Consider the following 16,479-nt stretch of genomic DNA (forward strand, 5'->3'; position numbering starts at 1 on the left):
TTCTCGGTAACCCTCCAAGTGATGTCTACCTTCTTATCTATACAACACGTGGTCTCGGCCCTACCTACAAAAAGCTTATCACAGCTATGCACACTGGAGATTCTATGATACCATTTGAAGAATTGTTTGATAAAATTATTGATCATGAAACCTTCTTTCTTCATAATGAAAACAAAATATTGAATCCTCACCACCAATTGTAAATGTGGCTAAACACTCCATGCCATCTTATCACTCTTCCAAGCCTAATCTCTCATCTCTTGCACTTAGTTTACTCCCAATTCCTTTATCCATAAGCAAACACTCCAAACCTCACGTCTTTCCTCTTACAAATAATCCAGTCATCTGTCAAATCTGCAATAAACGTGGTCATGCTACAAATCGATGCTTCAAACTCTTTCCACACCTCCGCACTCAACACCCATCTGCTAATCATGTTGATGTCTCTTTTCCCATTCAAAACACGTGGATAGTTGATTCGGGAATGTTTCATCACGTTACTCCTCATATGGTCAATTTATCTTTGCATCAACCCTATGAAAGCCCTAATGACATCCATATCGGTGACGGTTTTGGTTTAAAAATCACTCACAATGGTCTGGTCTCCTTTTCTCCTTCTTTCAATTTATCCAATGTTCTTTGTCCCTTCAATTAAACAAAATCTTATTTCAGTTTCCAAATTTTGTCGTTCAAATAAAACCTCTATTGAATTTTTTTTTCCTTTATATTTTGTTGTCAAGGACTTGTTTACGGGGACTCCTCTACTCCGCGAAAAGAAACTGCATTATCTCTATGAGTGGTCAACTATTGAAAGTGCAAATAACAATCATGTCGTAGCCTTCTCTACCGGGGTTGTTGCTCCAACTTCTCAAGCAATTTGGCATGGGCTTCTTGGTCACCCTTCTTTAAAAATACCAAATCATCTTATTCAATCTAAGTCAGTCTCTCTTTCTTCCTCTTGTTCTTCAAACTCCGTGTGTCATTCTTGCTTATGTAATAAGAGTCAACATTTACCATTTGGTAAATCTAGTTTAGAGAGTCATGGACCTCTTGATTTAATTTATACAGATGTTTGGGGTCCCCCTCCAGTTCAATCTATTGATGGATTTAATTATTTTGTCATTTTCGTCGATCATTTTACAAAAACAAACTGAGAAAAGAAAATAATTTTTTAGCACAAAGACCTAAACCTCAAGTAGTGTTTGTCTTGGGAATAGCAAGTAGGTAATCTTTTGTAACAAGTGGCAATTGAATATGGCTGGACTTGGAGAGGTTGTAAGAATATTTTGAATGCATTAAACATTGCATGAATTTTTGCAAGTATTATAAATTCTTGGACTAAAACGAAAACAAAATAAGTATATGTTGTTTTCTTCCATGCGTATTTACATTTTATGATTTTTTTTCATTAGGTAAATAGATTTTAAAATACAATGAGATTTAATGCGTTGAATTTATTAATGAATTTAGTAATTTTTAAAAATGATTGGGGACCTAAAAATAGACCTAACCAACATACCAAAAAAATAAAAAAAAAAACCTAAAATATGTCTGAATAAGTCCTAATTGTATTGTTTATTCTTTGCATATAACTATATTTTTCTTAATAAGTAAATAAATCTTCAATTAAATGAAACCAAATTAAGCAAGATTTAATATTTTATGTTTTTTTATAAATCAACTAATTTTTAAGAATATTTTGGAATCTTAAAAACTAGCGCAATTAATTACAAACTGAATCAAAATGAAACTAAAATATTCTATCCATGATTAGTTTCTAAATGCATTACATATTAAAAATGAAGCTTGACTTGTTTTTGATTCCTTTTAAATCATTTTAAAATTATTATTATTATTGATTTAAAAAGCCAATTCGGGCCAAAAGCCCAACAAAAGCTTAAGTTTTGGGAGGGGATTGGGTCCCTTGTAGGCTGGCTTAGAGCCTAAGCCCAATTGGATTTCCAAATCACTTGTAAAAGTCTGAAATCGAGTCAGAGCGGGGTGGATCTAGTAAGAGCCCAGGGAGGCATATGCCCCGCTCAAATTTCAAAAAAATAAAAAACAAATTTATATATTTTTTCAAACTTGGTAGGAAAAACAATTTTTGAAACTTGTTAAAAAATAGATTGATATGTTATTCAAATTTATTTATTGGCTTTATTTTAAGATATTTTATTTATTGGATTTTATACTTAATTTTCATTATATTTGCTAGGATTTTCTCTACTTGTGTGGACTACTTCATTTAGATCATTATTGTAGTTAATTTTTTTGTTATATTTGTTAGGATTTTTTTATATTTGTTGTTGTATTTTGATTATTATAATTGTTAATTTAGTGTTGCTAGATAATTTTATTATTATTATCATAGAAAAATATTTTACTATTAAAATTATTTGAGTAAGTTACCAAAAAATATTTTACTGTTAAAATTATTTGAGTAAGTTGCTAGAGTTACTTCATTCAAATATTACTTGTTATATTATTTGATTATTTATTGAGAAAATTCCTTTATAGTTAGAATTTATTTTATAAAGGTGATAAATTTTCCTTTGAAAATGTTATAGTAACTTTGAGGTGGTCATATATTTCTTTGGGATTTAGTCCAGAGACTAATGGTAACAGATATTCTTAATAAAAACACTATGATACCTTATAAGTTTGAGACAATGTATCCTCTTGAATAATTTCAAGGGCAAGTATAATAATTCTTTAATTGAAATTTGACATATGCTCTTTAGGAGCGAAAATATGGTAGTTGATCACAAAATGAAGGCATCTCAAACTCAAGGATTGTAGATGTAGGTGGTGTTTGTTTTTTTACTTAATTCTAAATAGAACCTTAATGCTTAATAGTGTTAAATATTAGGTTGTTTGTTTTTATAGTATTTTATTTCTATTAAGTATTAAAAAGTAAAGAAAAGTCAATATGTTATTTTTTCTATTTAGAAAAAGTTACATATTTTGGTTTTTTCTATTTAGTAAAAAGTTTATAATAAGTCATGAAAAAGTAGAAAAACAAACAAGCTAAATTCTAAAACAAATTGCTTTCAGCAAAAAACAAAAAAAACAAACACCACCGTAATATTGAGAGATTGATAGTATTCACCTCCTTAAATTACAAACACTAATTTATGGGGAACTTACATATAGTAGGTAACAAACCCAAGTTATCATATCTCATTGTAATGTCATGGGGTTAGACCGTAGTTGACTCTCTATTATGAAATGTTAAGTCAACTTTAGAATTAGATTATAAGGGAGTTAATATTTTCCTATGATCCTTACTCGAACTTATGATCCTTTGTGACAAGATTTATGAAGATTAGTTATGTTCTTTGTTAATGTGTGTGCATAAAAATGTTTTGATAAATGCACAAGGTTATATAGATAATTGACATATTTTCTTTATTAGTATCAAAACCAAATTTATAACATAATTTGAGTATGCGAAAATAACTTTTGTCTAATAAAAAAATGGTTTTAACAAAAGTTATGATAATATTACGACTTTAGATATTGTCCATTAAGATGATGAATGTGTTGACAATCAAGGGGAAAAATGGTGAGAATTGACATGATGATGAAAAAAAATGAGATAGTGAAAAATTATAAATGAAAGTTGAGAAAATTTAATTGTAAGTTAAAAGATAAAACCGACTAAAATTAGAATAAAATTCATTAATAAAAAGGTTATCTAATTCCGAATTCACTAAATCAATTTTTAATGGCGAAAAGATCATCAAAATCTATTATTGATCGAGTTCTTAATGATAATAATAGCACATAAAGCTGAAGAATGAAAGGACACAACCAAACAAAGCTAATTGGATGAATCAGGCCAGCTACAAGCTTATAACCCAACCCAAGTACTGTAGAGTCTGGGCCTAAAAAGGGAAAGATGGAAAATAAATTGAAAAATAGAAATTTGACAAAAAAAAAACTAAAATCCCAAGTGTTGGAAGAGTGGCCACCAACCATAATTTGAAGGTAAGGTTTGAATATGGATAGAAATATCCCAATTCAGCTGCGGTTTCCTTTTTGCTCTGGGAGAGATGGCAAGAGCAAAAGCTGGGGACTTGATATCATTGAGAAACATCAACCCACTTCACACTACATACCAAGCAGCACCAACGGCTAAGCCCCCTAGCAGCTTCCTCAACATCAGAGCTTCTTCGAAGAAGGCAAATGGTTTCTCACTGGTAATGTGATTATAAATATCAAGATTGCAAGTAGTTTTTGCTGTTGGGTTATAGTGTTCACTAATATGGTCCATTGCCTCCGAACCAAAAAGATTGCCAAAAAGAGCAGCAGGAGCCCCAAGCGTCTGATAACAATCTCAACATCAGACGGGAGATGGCATGGCAAATGGAATTCTGACTACGTCTTCTCCTTCCGGGAGCTGCAGTTGGAAGATTTGGTTGAAGAAGATGAAGAAAAGGATGCTGAGGTCTCTATAAGCCTCTGCATTCACAAGGTCATCATCTTCCCCGTTCCTCATTTGTTCATTCATGTTCATGTGTATATATATGTACTTTGTCTTCATTTCTGAAGGTCTGGACCATCTATGGGAGTTAATTGATGTAATCAAATGACCTGGGATCAACTCTTGGGTCCTCCTTTTCCATTCCGTTTTTCTCAAGATCAACAAACAGATATGCCCTTTTGTATATGTATACAGCATGCGAGCTTCGGCTTTTCTGTGGACGGCAGGATCATCACATCTTTCACCAGAAAATGCAGCAATTGCTCCTCCCCATATTGCAAAGAGGTATTCCTGGATCTAAGCTTTTGTTAAAGATCTTGTCATGGTAAATGTACAAGAGAAAATTGGTAAGGATACGCATCAACACACTGAGAAAGCTAAACAATGTCATTCATCATGTCAAAAAGTACTTAGATCACTGTCATTGCTTAATTTTCGGTTTCTCTGACATGCAATCTGCTTCCATTTATCAGGTTGACACAAACTTTACTGTGTGGGTTCTGCCCACAAGCAGAGAAAACTGTGGACTAGCTGAAATTGGGGGCGATGATCCATCATTAAGTCTCTGAACACTCTCTCATTCTATACAGCTATATCTCACATAAGACGAGAATTTAACACTAGGGGTGACGTTTTGCAGGTGATCTATGTGAAACCCGGATGCGAAGCTAACCTGGATTCACTGATACAAGACACCATTCGCCTCACCACCTCAGTAAAAGTATGAACATCTTGCTAAACATGTAGATATATATATAATCCATTTTCAGACACCAAACTAGTTGGGTACTCAAGGCACTTGTGCATTTTCCAGGACACTTGCTCGGAGACGTGTGAAAAATCAGAACCAACACTGCAATGTAAGGGCTTTGGGCTTTCCACAGTTTCAGTACTGGTCATTGGCATAGGCTGTGAAGTTAACCGAGGAGTTTGATTTTGCAGATATAGGTGCCAAGAATGCTGCTTCCATTGATATGAGATGGTCTAGGCTCCTGGAGCTCAGGAATGCAAATTTGTGACTAGAAATGAATATTTTGAGCTTCAATCTAGGCATGCATTTTCGTCCTCATCTTCCAAATTCAATCCAGTTGGGTACATATTTAGAGAAATGATACAAGGAATAGTGTTTCATTTTATAGAAATGGTCAAATCTAAAGGTGATATTCTATGCTATACTCTAAATGCTTTGTTGATGTAAAAATATAAATATATTTTCACCTTTTGGGTCTATTTTGAGCTTCTATATATTACCAGCCTAGTGAATTATGCAACATCAAATAATATTAATCTGTAATAATATCATTAAATATCTTTTTTTTTTTTGTATACAAAAATGCTTTTATATATTTAACACCACAATATAATTTTTATTTACAAATTTTAAATATTTTAATCATAAATATTACTATTAAAGAATGAAATTTTATTTAATAAATTATAAAATGATTTTTAAATAATATTCAATGTGAAAAATTTTATATTATAGTTGTTTTCTATTGTTCTGAAAGGACTATTTTACAAAATAATTACATAGACATGTAAAATGATAAAAAATAAAGCATGGATATAAAACTAATTTTTAAAATATATTTAAAAATATTAAAAATAAATGGAAAAAAAACCATTTCAAATTCCCAAATGAACTTTTGTTTTACAAAATGCAAAATATCAAAGCACAAATTTCAAAAACTATTTTTCAAAACTGCTTTTAAAAGAAGTTACCCAACATAGTCATACCAACCCATCTTTTGAATCCATACATGCCACCATTATTTCAAACGAGGGCCTAGTAGCATCAAAAACAACTCCAAGAAATGTGCGTATACATCGACTCAGCTCAATTCAAATTCAAACTCTCCTAAACTCATCCAACACTCCACCTTAAAAGAGTAAAGGGGCAAATCTATTACATAAGAAATTTCAAATAATCATGATTTTAAAATGTTACAAAACTTAAATGGCCTACTCTTCTAAGTGTAAACAACAAATAATTTAGTGCAACAGTGGGAGTCCCCTTCAACACAATCCACCCATGTTAAAACCAAAAATATTAGCCAAGAAACCTTGGCCTTGCTGCATTGCTCCTCACTTTCCAGCTGCAAAATTTCCTGCACAAGGATGATTAAAAACCATTGATTACAAATCCTAAATTCAGAAAGCTCAAAAAAGAAGTAGAAAATGTCAATAAGCATGGAACAACGCGGAAAGGACATACCGAAGCAAATCTCAAGCTTCTTTCCTAGTTATCCTGCCAATTAACAAGAGAGCTGTCAGAAAGCAAGAACCGATACTTTGAACGAAGCTGGGAGAAGAATCTGAAAGCTTAAACCAAAGACAGATAATTTGTCCAGACAGGTTTATTTTCAGAGTTTCAGCAAAACCCAAACAGTACATGATCCAGTCTTATAGATATTTTGGTAAAGTGGGGGAGTACGTCAAACATAAGTAGTACAGCATTATGTGTGACCAGGGGCCAACTCAAAAAAACCAACATTTGGACAAAACATGTCAGAAAAACATTTTATTTACATTTGGAAACAAACCCAACCGGTTTCTCCAAATCACATAAACTAAACTATATTGCATATTCAATGATGTGTACTAATATTTCATATCTATTACTATGGCAAAAAGCCAAAATCAGATAGAAATCAAACAAGCTGCCATTCAAACCTAGGCTTCAGACAAGAAATCTGCAGGGCCCAACTTAAACAAAACCAGGCAGGTTTGATCAGCCAGCCAGACAAACAAATGACTACTCCTTGAAATCTTAACCAACATACTTAATGAATCAAGCACCATATTTTCTCACCTGAAGCAATAGATTCCCAGGGCTGATGTGATTTCATGTACAACTGATGTTGCGAAGTGCAAATAGAGTCCCACTAAGTTAAGCAGAAGAAAATTGTCAGGAACAAAACAAGAAATAACAACAGAATATCATAAATAATTGTATATTTAATTTGAGACCTAGAAATTGGAAAAGTAAACACAAATTAATATAGGTTAACTTCAAAGTTTAAATTAGTCAGAACACCTCATTAGAAAACTATGGCAACAGTGAATGCAAACAATAATTTCAAATTCTTTTCCATTTGAGAATGAAGTTGGATGACACGAGCTTACAAGTAGATGATCAAGAATTGACATTTTGGGAGATACCCTATGGCTGCCTTTCATTGCAAAGAATTGGATTATTTGGCATTCCACAGACAAATAAGTGAAATATAAAAGTCTTGCTCTCACTTAGGAATTAATTTTCTGATTATGAAAGCAATAAATTTTCAATTTGATGCTAAACCCATGATACATGAAGCAACCAAGACTGGATCTAAAATTGGGGACTCCAGTTTGAATTTAAAAACCCCGATTCCATGCAACCAGGAACATTCTAAAAGAAATGTAGAATTTCCCACAAATTCGTGATAATGTGAATGAACAAAGAGTGAAAGTCATACCTGTAAAGACACAATAACCAAGAAGTACCAAACTCTCATCAACCAAAGGAACTCTGCCATAAAAGATGAGAAGGAATTCATGAATGGAAAAGTATCATTAATGTCAAGAATGGTCACAAGTCCATTAAGTTAAATCTCTCTGATATCAAATTACCACATACCCATCATTCAGTCTAGCCGTGAGTGCATTTGCAATGGCAAAAGGGAGATACAACAGTGACTGTCCAAAGTAATAAATATAGATGTTAGAATTCTGTACTTCATCACAAACTAGCCCAACCTCTCTTATTTTTATCACTGAAAAATTAAAAAATTATTACCCTGACTAACCATTTACCAGAAAGATGAAATTTCTGTTTAGTTCCTTTTTGTTATTTTGTATAAGTATTTCTAAGACAGCATTGCAAAACTAATATTAGTATCGAGGTTACACAACAAGAAGACAAAATTTACTTCATAACAGTTCCACATTTTATTTTGAAATGATGGGAATTGGCCTCCTTTATATTTCATATGCCAACTTCCAGGATGTAGGTGGGACACACAATGCAAATCCATCTAATCTAATGACACAATATAAGTACACCCCAGAGCCACAGCATGGTTAAATTCCCTTTTACTGTTTACAAATGAAACCTGGGTATTATCAAAAAGTAGATGTGGAAAAAATCTGACAGCCTACAAGAAGGAAACATGAATGAGCAGAGACCTATCTAGTAACAGGTCAAAGCAGGTACAGGCTGAACCCAACCAGTTGGGTTGAAGATAGCTAACCAATCCTCCCATTATTTTTCAAACCTTCAAATATTTGAGCAAACATCAGAAAACTCTTCCCAGGGTTCGGAATACAACTAACCACTAAAGTTCCATGGAGGTCTTAGTAGAACCAAACTAATGATTACCTCTCCACTGCGATGCCATTAAGTTCAAAAGGTGAAGCTGATCTAGAGTTAAACTATGACATAAGTGAACAATGAAACAACAGATTTGGGCTGCAACTTTCTAACATAATCAAAGCTTAATTAATTTTCAAACCTCCCAGCTCTAGTAAAAAGAGAGGTGTCATATATGGTCTAACTCACAACTTGTATACACACACACACATAAGAGAGAAAAGGAAGGGGGAAAGGGGGGGGGCGCGTGTGGGGGCCAGAGGGAGGGGAAAAGAGAGAGACCACAGTGGCAGATAACTCAATAATTGTCTGGTTAGAATACAACATACCATGCACATTCCAGTTTTCAAGCCCTTGGGTTCATCACACAAGTGTGCCAGAATCATCCTTCCCTGCCAAAACAAGCTTCTTTCTAGTCACAATATGATAACGTTGAATGTGATTGTCTATTGTCACTAATGATATTAAATTTTTCATTGCAAAAGAAGCCACTTAAAACAAGCAAGAACAAATTAGAGGTGTAACAAACAAGTATACTTAACACCATTCTCAAGCCTGAAAGAGAATATGATTGTGACAAAGCATTGATACCATGAGGAAAGCAAGAAAAATATGCTGATGGGGATTAGAAACATAAAATATCTCCACTGCAAGTAAGATTAAGATAGCAAACTTGAAAAGAGGGAAAGGATTTTACAGGCATTCAAGCATATTTCTGGTGCATCTAGTATTATCAACAAATGAATCATAAGCTGAATTCCATGATATCAAATTCTAATCATATTGAGCTTGACTTTAGAAAAGAATAGGCTCCAATATCAACATCTTGGCACAAGACAGCTTAACCAGTTCTATAGCACTCAAGTTACATGGATGATGACACAATGTAAATTAATCTGATTGTCTAAATCCAATCACAATGCTCAATTAAGATTTTAATGAGGTGAATCACAAAGCTAGGATGCATGGGCCCAATGTCCAATGTCATCTTTGGTTTCATGTTTCATAGAGACAGCCCAGAATATCATTACAATAACACTCTTAACCCATCAATATAGTGAACAATATGTCCTCTTTTATTATTTAGTATATAGTATGTAGTCTCTGAAAACTGAGTACAAGTGTTGGGTGTTGGTGTCTCTAGGTGTTACATCCATTTAATCCCAATTGTTATAACATGGTTAATTGACTAGAATGAATATAAGAGATAGTGAGAGATCAAACACTCTCAATTAATCAGAAAGAGAAATCCATGCCATCTTACAGGTAACTGTACGGGTCTCTCAAAGCTACCAGGTTTGGGTTGGTAATAGAGGGAAAGATCCTAATTTTACTAGAGGGTCTAACAGAGGACATTCATCTAGGGGTCACTAATTTTTCGGTAGGTGACTGGGCAGAAGAGCAACTTGGAGATATGTGCATTGGCTCCAAATGATAGTGATAGAATTCTGATTGCTCCTTCTCTTGGAGATCTAGAGAGGCAAATGAAGAGGTTGATTACCTCACGATTGGAGGGAGTACCATCCCTCTTGTAATTGTTGGGGATCATCTTCCCCCTTGACTTTTTTGAGTTTATTAATGTATTGACATTTTTTAAGCTAAATATATTTCTCTTACATTGTCTATTTGGTTTTTACATCCCATGGAACAACCTCCCATCCTTCCTTGTATATAACTTTCCTCCATCTATACTGCCCCCTTCATTTCTAGCAACCACTGATCTTAACATGTTCCAATCATGGATATTCATAATGACAGTCTGTTAGGGAAATTGCAGAAGAGAAAAAAAAACACAAGACAAAATTGAAAAGAGTAAAGGAACTAATAAAAGATATAGTAATAGAAATTTAACAGTGTCTTTTATGCACAATCATAGAAATCTTACCACAAGGAATCCAAATGCAAGTCCAGTTCCCACTATAACCAAATGTGGATAGTTCCCCATTATATCAGATGGAGATAAGTAATCCCTGCATAAGAAATAAACTCCCCTATCAAGACTAATATGCTCCTCAAAAGCTAAGCATATGTAAAACAAGCAGCATAGATTGAGTCATACCATGCCAGGACTCCTCCCATGAGCACAGCAAAAGGATAAAGCTGAAAAAGAAACAGTGTCAAGATATCTATCAAGTAAACCAGGAATTAAGAGGCAAGTATGAAATGGGTTACAGCAGTACCATAGCTAATGCCAGCAGCATGCTTCCTTTTCTTGCCTGAACAACCTTATAAACATTGTATACACTGCATAAATCACAACACTGCATAAAGGGGAAGTTCCAGTTGACCTTCTATTGAAGCATTGGTTAAGTTATGAATGTGAACTCTGACATATACAATGGGTCATCAGAAATTTACTTTATTAATAACTACCCTGACACATGCAAAATTATGTTTAAATTCCCTCTTAGTTGCTACAATACCAGGCCATTATGCTAACAGAATGGGAATAATGAACCCTCTAGAAATGTGTTCAAGACCATATCCAAGAACAATATTTTAGGGACAATGACAGTAGCAGCAATAGATTCTACTGTTGCTTTATGCAGACAATAGAAAGCCAGCAATCTAAACTATATTCTACAACTTCATTCTACCTGAGCCCATAAAGAAAAAAGTAACTAATTTACAAGTTTTATACGGAATCATGCCAATCTTCCAGTAATTATAAATACACAGGTACAGAAAGAGTTACAGTACATGTAACAGAAGTTGGAAAAAGACTGCATGTAAATTTTACAGCATGTAGAAACAAGTGGATAAATAAGGTATAACCATTTTGAGTATATAAAATCACTTACTTGAATGAGACTGTTGGTATCACACCAAAAGCAATCATTATAAACAACACAACTCTGTATGTTGGGATTTCTGTAGCAAGGGAGGCAAAGAACAGAGAAAGAACTTAACTATCAGAACAAACAGTACAGAACTGAAACATAAATATATCCTAAGAAAGATCTGGCCAGGGAAAGAGCAGAGAAAGAAACTCAACTACCAGAATAACAAGTACAGAATTGAAAAATGAGTGCATTTTATGAAAGAACTGCCTAGGGAAAGAAAAGCTCAAGTAAGAGAGAGAGAGAGAGAAGATAAAAAAAAATTAGAAGAAAAGTTAAAAAATTGATAATCAAGAAAAATAAAAAAATAAAAAAGGCAGGTGAACATATGCAGGAAGTAGAACCATGAAACAAACCCACCCCATTCCAAGACCCTCCTCCCACCCCAGAGAGAGAAAAAGTGATAGGGAAGAAGGGAAAATCTTGGCCCTTCCCCTGATATAAAGGACTTATCTCCTATATAAAAAGGGTCTAGTAATAGCTTTTTACAGAGCTTCCACCACAAAGAGGACATGACATTCCATTTTTTTAAAAGACACAATAAACCAATTTAAAAGGGTAACTCCTGGAAACTAGGTGAAAGCCAAATCAGAAGCACATAATTCCCAAAGAAATAGTAGAAAATAACAAAGAAGAGTGTAGAAGCGCTACCAACAATAAAAACACACCAAAAATTAATATCATTGTGTACATAGAATGCCAAGCATGCAAAAATAAACAACAATGAATATGAGAAATGTTTAAACCCTGTATGCATTGAGTCAAATTCATCAACCATAAGGTAGGACATGCCAAGCCAATGCAATCTCATGCACATTATTCCTAGAAGGTACAAGAGAGAAAACACCAGAAACATGATATGTAAATACCACCACAAAGAAAAGAACAAAATGTAAAGAGATCCCACAGGATATCCAATGGAGTTCACATAAACTTGAAAAAATGTTTAAAATGACAAAATATCCTTAAACCACTATAATATTCGATAACAGAAAACTCTCAGATAGAAAGCAGTTTTTAGATATAAGATCAGGTTGTATAGAAATCTTGCCAATTACCTCCACAGAAAGATCTAAACAACATGCTCAACACGCAGACAGAAACCCACAAAGAAATTTTTAAAGTTTAAATATTCCATGGTTTTCTAAAATCACTCTGGAGTTTCAGAAATAGTATGTGGAAAAAGAGTAAAATGAAACAATTCAAGTTTTAGGAACATAATCAATCAAATGCGGGACTTAAAGGTAAACCTAAGAAACCCCAAATTAAAAAATTTGCACAGAATTGATCATGGACCTTATCCTTGCTAGGAAGTTTTGAGAAAAAAATTGGACTAATTACTTCAGTAACATATATAATCAATTTAAATAATTTACTATGTGATTGATTGTATTACCATATACAAATGGCAGCCAACTTAAAAAGGGCATAGACTTTCCAAATTCTTGAACCCACCATTGAGCACCTGAAAAGGAGGACTCATGTTACCGTCAAAAAGGAAAAAGTAATCATGTGTGGGATTTCAAAAGTTTCAGCATGCATATTGATATAAATGAAAGAAGACTAGTACTTCAGGGTGCAGACACATACCAACTATAGCTGTAAAAAAATGGCAAAAGTATATCAGCATGAGCCCCTCTGTAGGTCCATTTATTGCTGGAAGAATAAGGGTATTGGTGAAAAAGCTGGACCAAGGAAAGCAAATATCAATAAATTTTGCTAAAAGCCTTTCAGTTATTAATCACATGGGAGATTAAGCCAAGAACTTTAACAAGAAGAGCATGCCAGAGAAAATATAACCAGCAATCCTACAAATTTGATTTCACATATACTATACAGACAAAAAAGAAAATTCATCACAGAAGCATGAAAAATAATACAATATTGTTCTCTCACATATGCAAATCACAGAATTATATATAGCTTTTAAGAATTTAAAGTTCCCTCCATAGGTCTATTAGCAATTGTTGAAATAAAAAATTGCATCCTAATCACATGATAATAAGAGAGAAAATTGCACATGCTGCAATTCTATTCTTCATACCACAACCACTTGCTCCAAACATTAAAGAAAAACCAGGGACCAGTATCTACCAGAGAGGGAAAAAAAGGTAAAATATATGTATCATTGGAAATGTAAGAGCTACATTTTTATCTATATGATGTTATTGAATTGTCAGGTATGGGGCCCAAAAGGTATATTTTCCAGTTGCCCCTGAAACCATTGTGCACCATATTCCAATGTTCAACCCAATGTGATGCAAAATTGAAACCAAAACAGATCTTGTATAAAATATGGCAAGGATATGTACTTATCAGTGGACCATCTAAACAATATCCATGACTACTACTTTGGTTGGTCAAATAAATAGATGGATAAACTGGGCACAACAAGCCTTAAACTCTAACTAATGGAAGCCTTCTACACAAATCCTTTTCTGTCATTCAACTCCACCTAGAGTCGGATTAAAGTCAAGTCCAGACTTCAAGAAAAGATAGGTGAGCTTGTGAGTTGAGACTTAATAGAGGATAGTTGCATGGAAAAAATACATGTACCTGACTGGGAATTCAAGTTCTACTTAGCACAGGAATGACTCTCTTATGATACTAATATTTATCTATGCACCATGCAATGAATCCAAGGAAAGTGTAAGCAACACATTTTGACCATACACAATATAACATCTGGAGTCTTAAAAGGCTAAGGCTTAAGGCATTTTGCCCAAATGAGGCTATGCGTAAACCTTGAGGCAGAACAAGGCGTAAGCCTCAACTTAAAAAAATAAATAATAAAAAAGAATTTTCAAACAATAAGAAAAATATTTAAAAAATCACAAGGCATAAACTGCATAATGATAAAATTAATTATTTATCATTGTTAACAATTTCTAATTTAGTTACTTTTTCTCTCTTCTAAAATTTAGCTCTTTCTTATAGTTTCATCAAATAATTTTCAACATTATTGTCTCTACCACTAGTGGGATCCTCCAAGCAATATAATTATATTCAATTGGTATATTATCCACCCTATCAATTTTAATATTCATTCATTCTTCTTCTTCATCCGCCAATTCTATTGGTATTTTCTTATCTATCAAGAATAAGATAATGATTATATATTGAATTAGCCACCCACTAGGGTAGCCCAATTGGTCAGGGCAAACACTAGGAAGTGTGGTCCCATTAAATGGCATGTGGTCCTAGGTTCGAATCCCACCACTGATGATACCTTGAATTTACCCGGTGTTGGTTGTTGTGAATCAATCAACACCCCAAGATTTGGGTCCCCATGGAGAGTCCTAAGAGCTTACCCGATGTTGGTTGTTGCAGCACCTCAAGGTTTGGGTCCCCATGGAGAGTCCTAAGGGCTTCACCCCGAGGTTTTGGTCCACATGGAGAGTCCTAAGAGCTTGACCACGGAAGGTTCCTCTGTTATTATATATATTAACAATACTCTATTTTTTTTCTTCTTTTCCTTTTTATTTGAAAGGGCAACAATTCCCCTATTTTTTTTCTCTTTAATCTCTCTTTTCCCTTCCATTTAAAAGGCTAATTGGAAGTCAACTAAATCCTTTTTTTTGTAAAAGATTTAATCAAATCAGGATATCAAAAGTAAACAAAAGCATAGATAATAAAATAACCCATCAAAACTCACATTAAATATTAAGGATTAAGTTTCTTATAAAATATATACCAAAAGCCCACAAAGGCTTCACCTTTTGGATATATGAGGCTCAGGCCTCAATCGCCTTGAGGTTATAGCCTCAAAGTTGCAAGCCTTGACAGGCTGAGGCTTAAGCCTCAATTACCCTAATTGAGGCTAATTCCCAGAGCCTTGCTTGAGGTGAGCCTCAAGACGAAAGCCTCAATAGCCTTTTAAAACACCAATAACATCCACTATGCAGTAGCTATATGATATTTAAAAATATCGCAAATATTCTAAGTTTAAGCTTCATCTTCATCTGAATACCTTTAGAGAAGAAGGTTATCAAACAACAATTTCTTGGGCCAAAATAAGAAACTTAAAAAAAAATCAAAATGGCTAATAATGTTGTATTCCAAGTGTACAAAACTGTGCTATAAATAATATATAAAGTAATGAGCTACTACTATTTGAACCACTTACTGTTCCCATGTTGCACAATAAAATGGAACAGCTGAAATTACCCAGAACCAGAAAGAAGTTCTTCCACACATAGCAGTGCTCCCAAAAGCCATGGTTTCAAACTGAAAGACAACATAAGTTTTTAAGGTAATAAAGTTGCCACTACTCCATAATAACAACAATAGACAAAAAAATACATACCGCACATGCAAGGGCATCACATCCTGCAATAAATCATGTGTCAATATATATCTCCCTTTGAAATTCAGAACTTCAAAATGCCAAAATAAGATATATGACAAGGGGAAATCACCATGGTCAAAAAGTTCTCCCAATGGACTAGAGGAATTTGTCCGCCTTGCTTGCTTCCCATCAACAGCATCAAAAGTCTGGCATGTTTTTAGGGAAAAAAAATACCAAGAATGAAAGAAATTATAGAAAAGGCATTGCCAAAATATAATAAATGAAACACTACTCAATCATAGCAAAGTATTTCTGTAACATAATAGCGCCTAAAAATAAAACTAAAAAACATATCTAATTGTCAAAAAATGAACTAAAAAGGAAAAGTCCAATGGGTGGCAGTTTGCCTCAGAAAGCCACAACATCATAGAAAGAAAAAAAAATAATAAGATCCTCCCTGCCATTAGAGCAATAAGAATTCCACAAACATTTGCTTCTAGGGGGTAAATTCAGG

General features: G+C 33.7%; 2 protein-coding genes across 4 annotated transcripts in view; one reads left to right on the top strand and one right to left on the bottom strand.

Moving 5' to 3' along the window:
* The first annotated feature begins 4,004 nt into the window (after positions 1-4,004).
* Positions 4,005-5,716, top strand: LOC100253004 (large ribosomal RNA subunit accumulation protein YCED homolog 2, chloroplastic). The gene is made up of 7 exons (XM_010655944.3): positions 4,005-4,202; positions 4,295-4,477; positions 4,682-4,771; positions 4,960-5,043; positions 5,127-5,207; positions 5,301-5,346; positions 5,429-5,716. The coding sequence occupies exons 1-7, from the start codon at positions 4,056-4,058 to the stop codon at positions 5,503-5,505; spliced, it is 708 nt and encodes a 235-aa protein (XP_010654246.1). The 5' UTR covers positions 4,005-4,055; the 3' UTR covers positions 5,506-5,716.
* Positions 5,717-6,230: 514 nt separating this feature from the next.
* The window catches only part of LOC100259768 (choline/ethanolaminephosphotransferase 1), a 104,344-nt gene continuing 94,095 nt past the window's right edge, over positions 6,231-16,479 (bottom strand). For all 3 annotated transcript variants that reach the window (XM_059737720.1, XM_002269228.5, XM_059737697.1), the window contains 15 exons: positions 16,096-16,171; positions 15,984-16,006; positions 15,804-15,904; positions 13,268-13,362; positions 13,074-13,142; positions 11,639-11,708; positions 11,018-11,081; positions 10,897-10,937; positions 10,723-10,807; positions 9,167-9,229; positions 8,106-8,164; positions 7,945-7,997; positions 7,299-7,371; positions 6,702-6,734; positions 6,231-6,594 (listed from right to left, as the gene is read on the bottom strand). In XM_059737720.1, the coding sequence (XP_059593703.1) occupies positions 6,713-6,734; positions 7,299-7,371; positions 7,945-7,997; positions 8,106-8,164; positions 9,167-9,229; positions 10,723-10,807; positions 10,897-10,937; positions 11,018-11,081; positions 11,639-11,708; positions 13,074-13,142; positions 13,268-13,362; positions 15,804-15,904; positions 15,984-16,006; positions 16,096-16,171 (894 nt within the window). In that variant the 3' untranslated portion in view covers positions 6,231-6,594; positions 6,702-6,712. The remainder of the gene's footprint in view (positions 6,595-6,701; positions 6,735-7,298; positions 7,372-7,944; positions 7,998-8,105; positions 8,165-9,166; positions 9,230-10,722; positions 10,808-10,896; positions 10,938-11,017; positions 11,082-11,638; positions 11,709-13,073; positions 13,143-13,267; positions 13,363-15,803; positions 15,905-15,983; positions 16,007-16,095; positions 16,172-16,479) is intronic.

Source organism: Vitis vinifera, chromosome 1 (genome assembly GCF_030704535.1).
Source record: "Vitis vinifera cultivar Pinot Noir 40024 chromosome 1, ASM3070453v1".
In the NCBI taxonomy this organism is placed as follows: Eukaryota; Viridiplantae; Streptophyta; class Magnoliopsida; order Vitales; family Vitaceae; genus Vitis; species Vitis vinifera.

Excerpts from the sequence above, each read along its gene's own strand:
- LOC100253004 (XM_010655944.3), top strand. The coding sequence starts at position 4,056 with ATGGCAAGAGCAAAAGCTGGGGACTTGATATCATTGAGAAACATCAAC. Across the intron at positions 4,203-4,294 it reads AGGCAAATGGTTTCTCACTG|ATTGCCAAAAAGAGCAGCAG; the intron begins GTAATGTGATTA and ends CGAACCAAAAAG. Across the intron at positions 5,044-5,126 it reads TTGGGGGCGATGATCCATCA|GTGATCTATGTGAAACCCGG; the intron begins TTAAGTCTCTGA and ends GACGTTTTGCAG.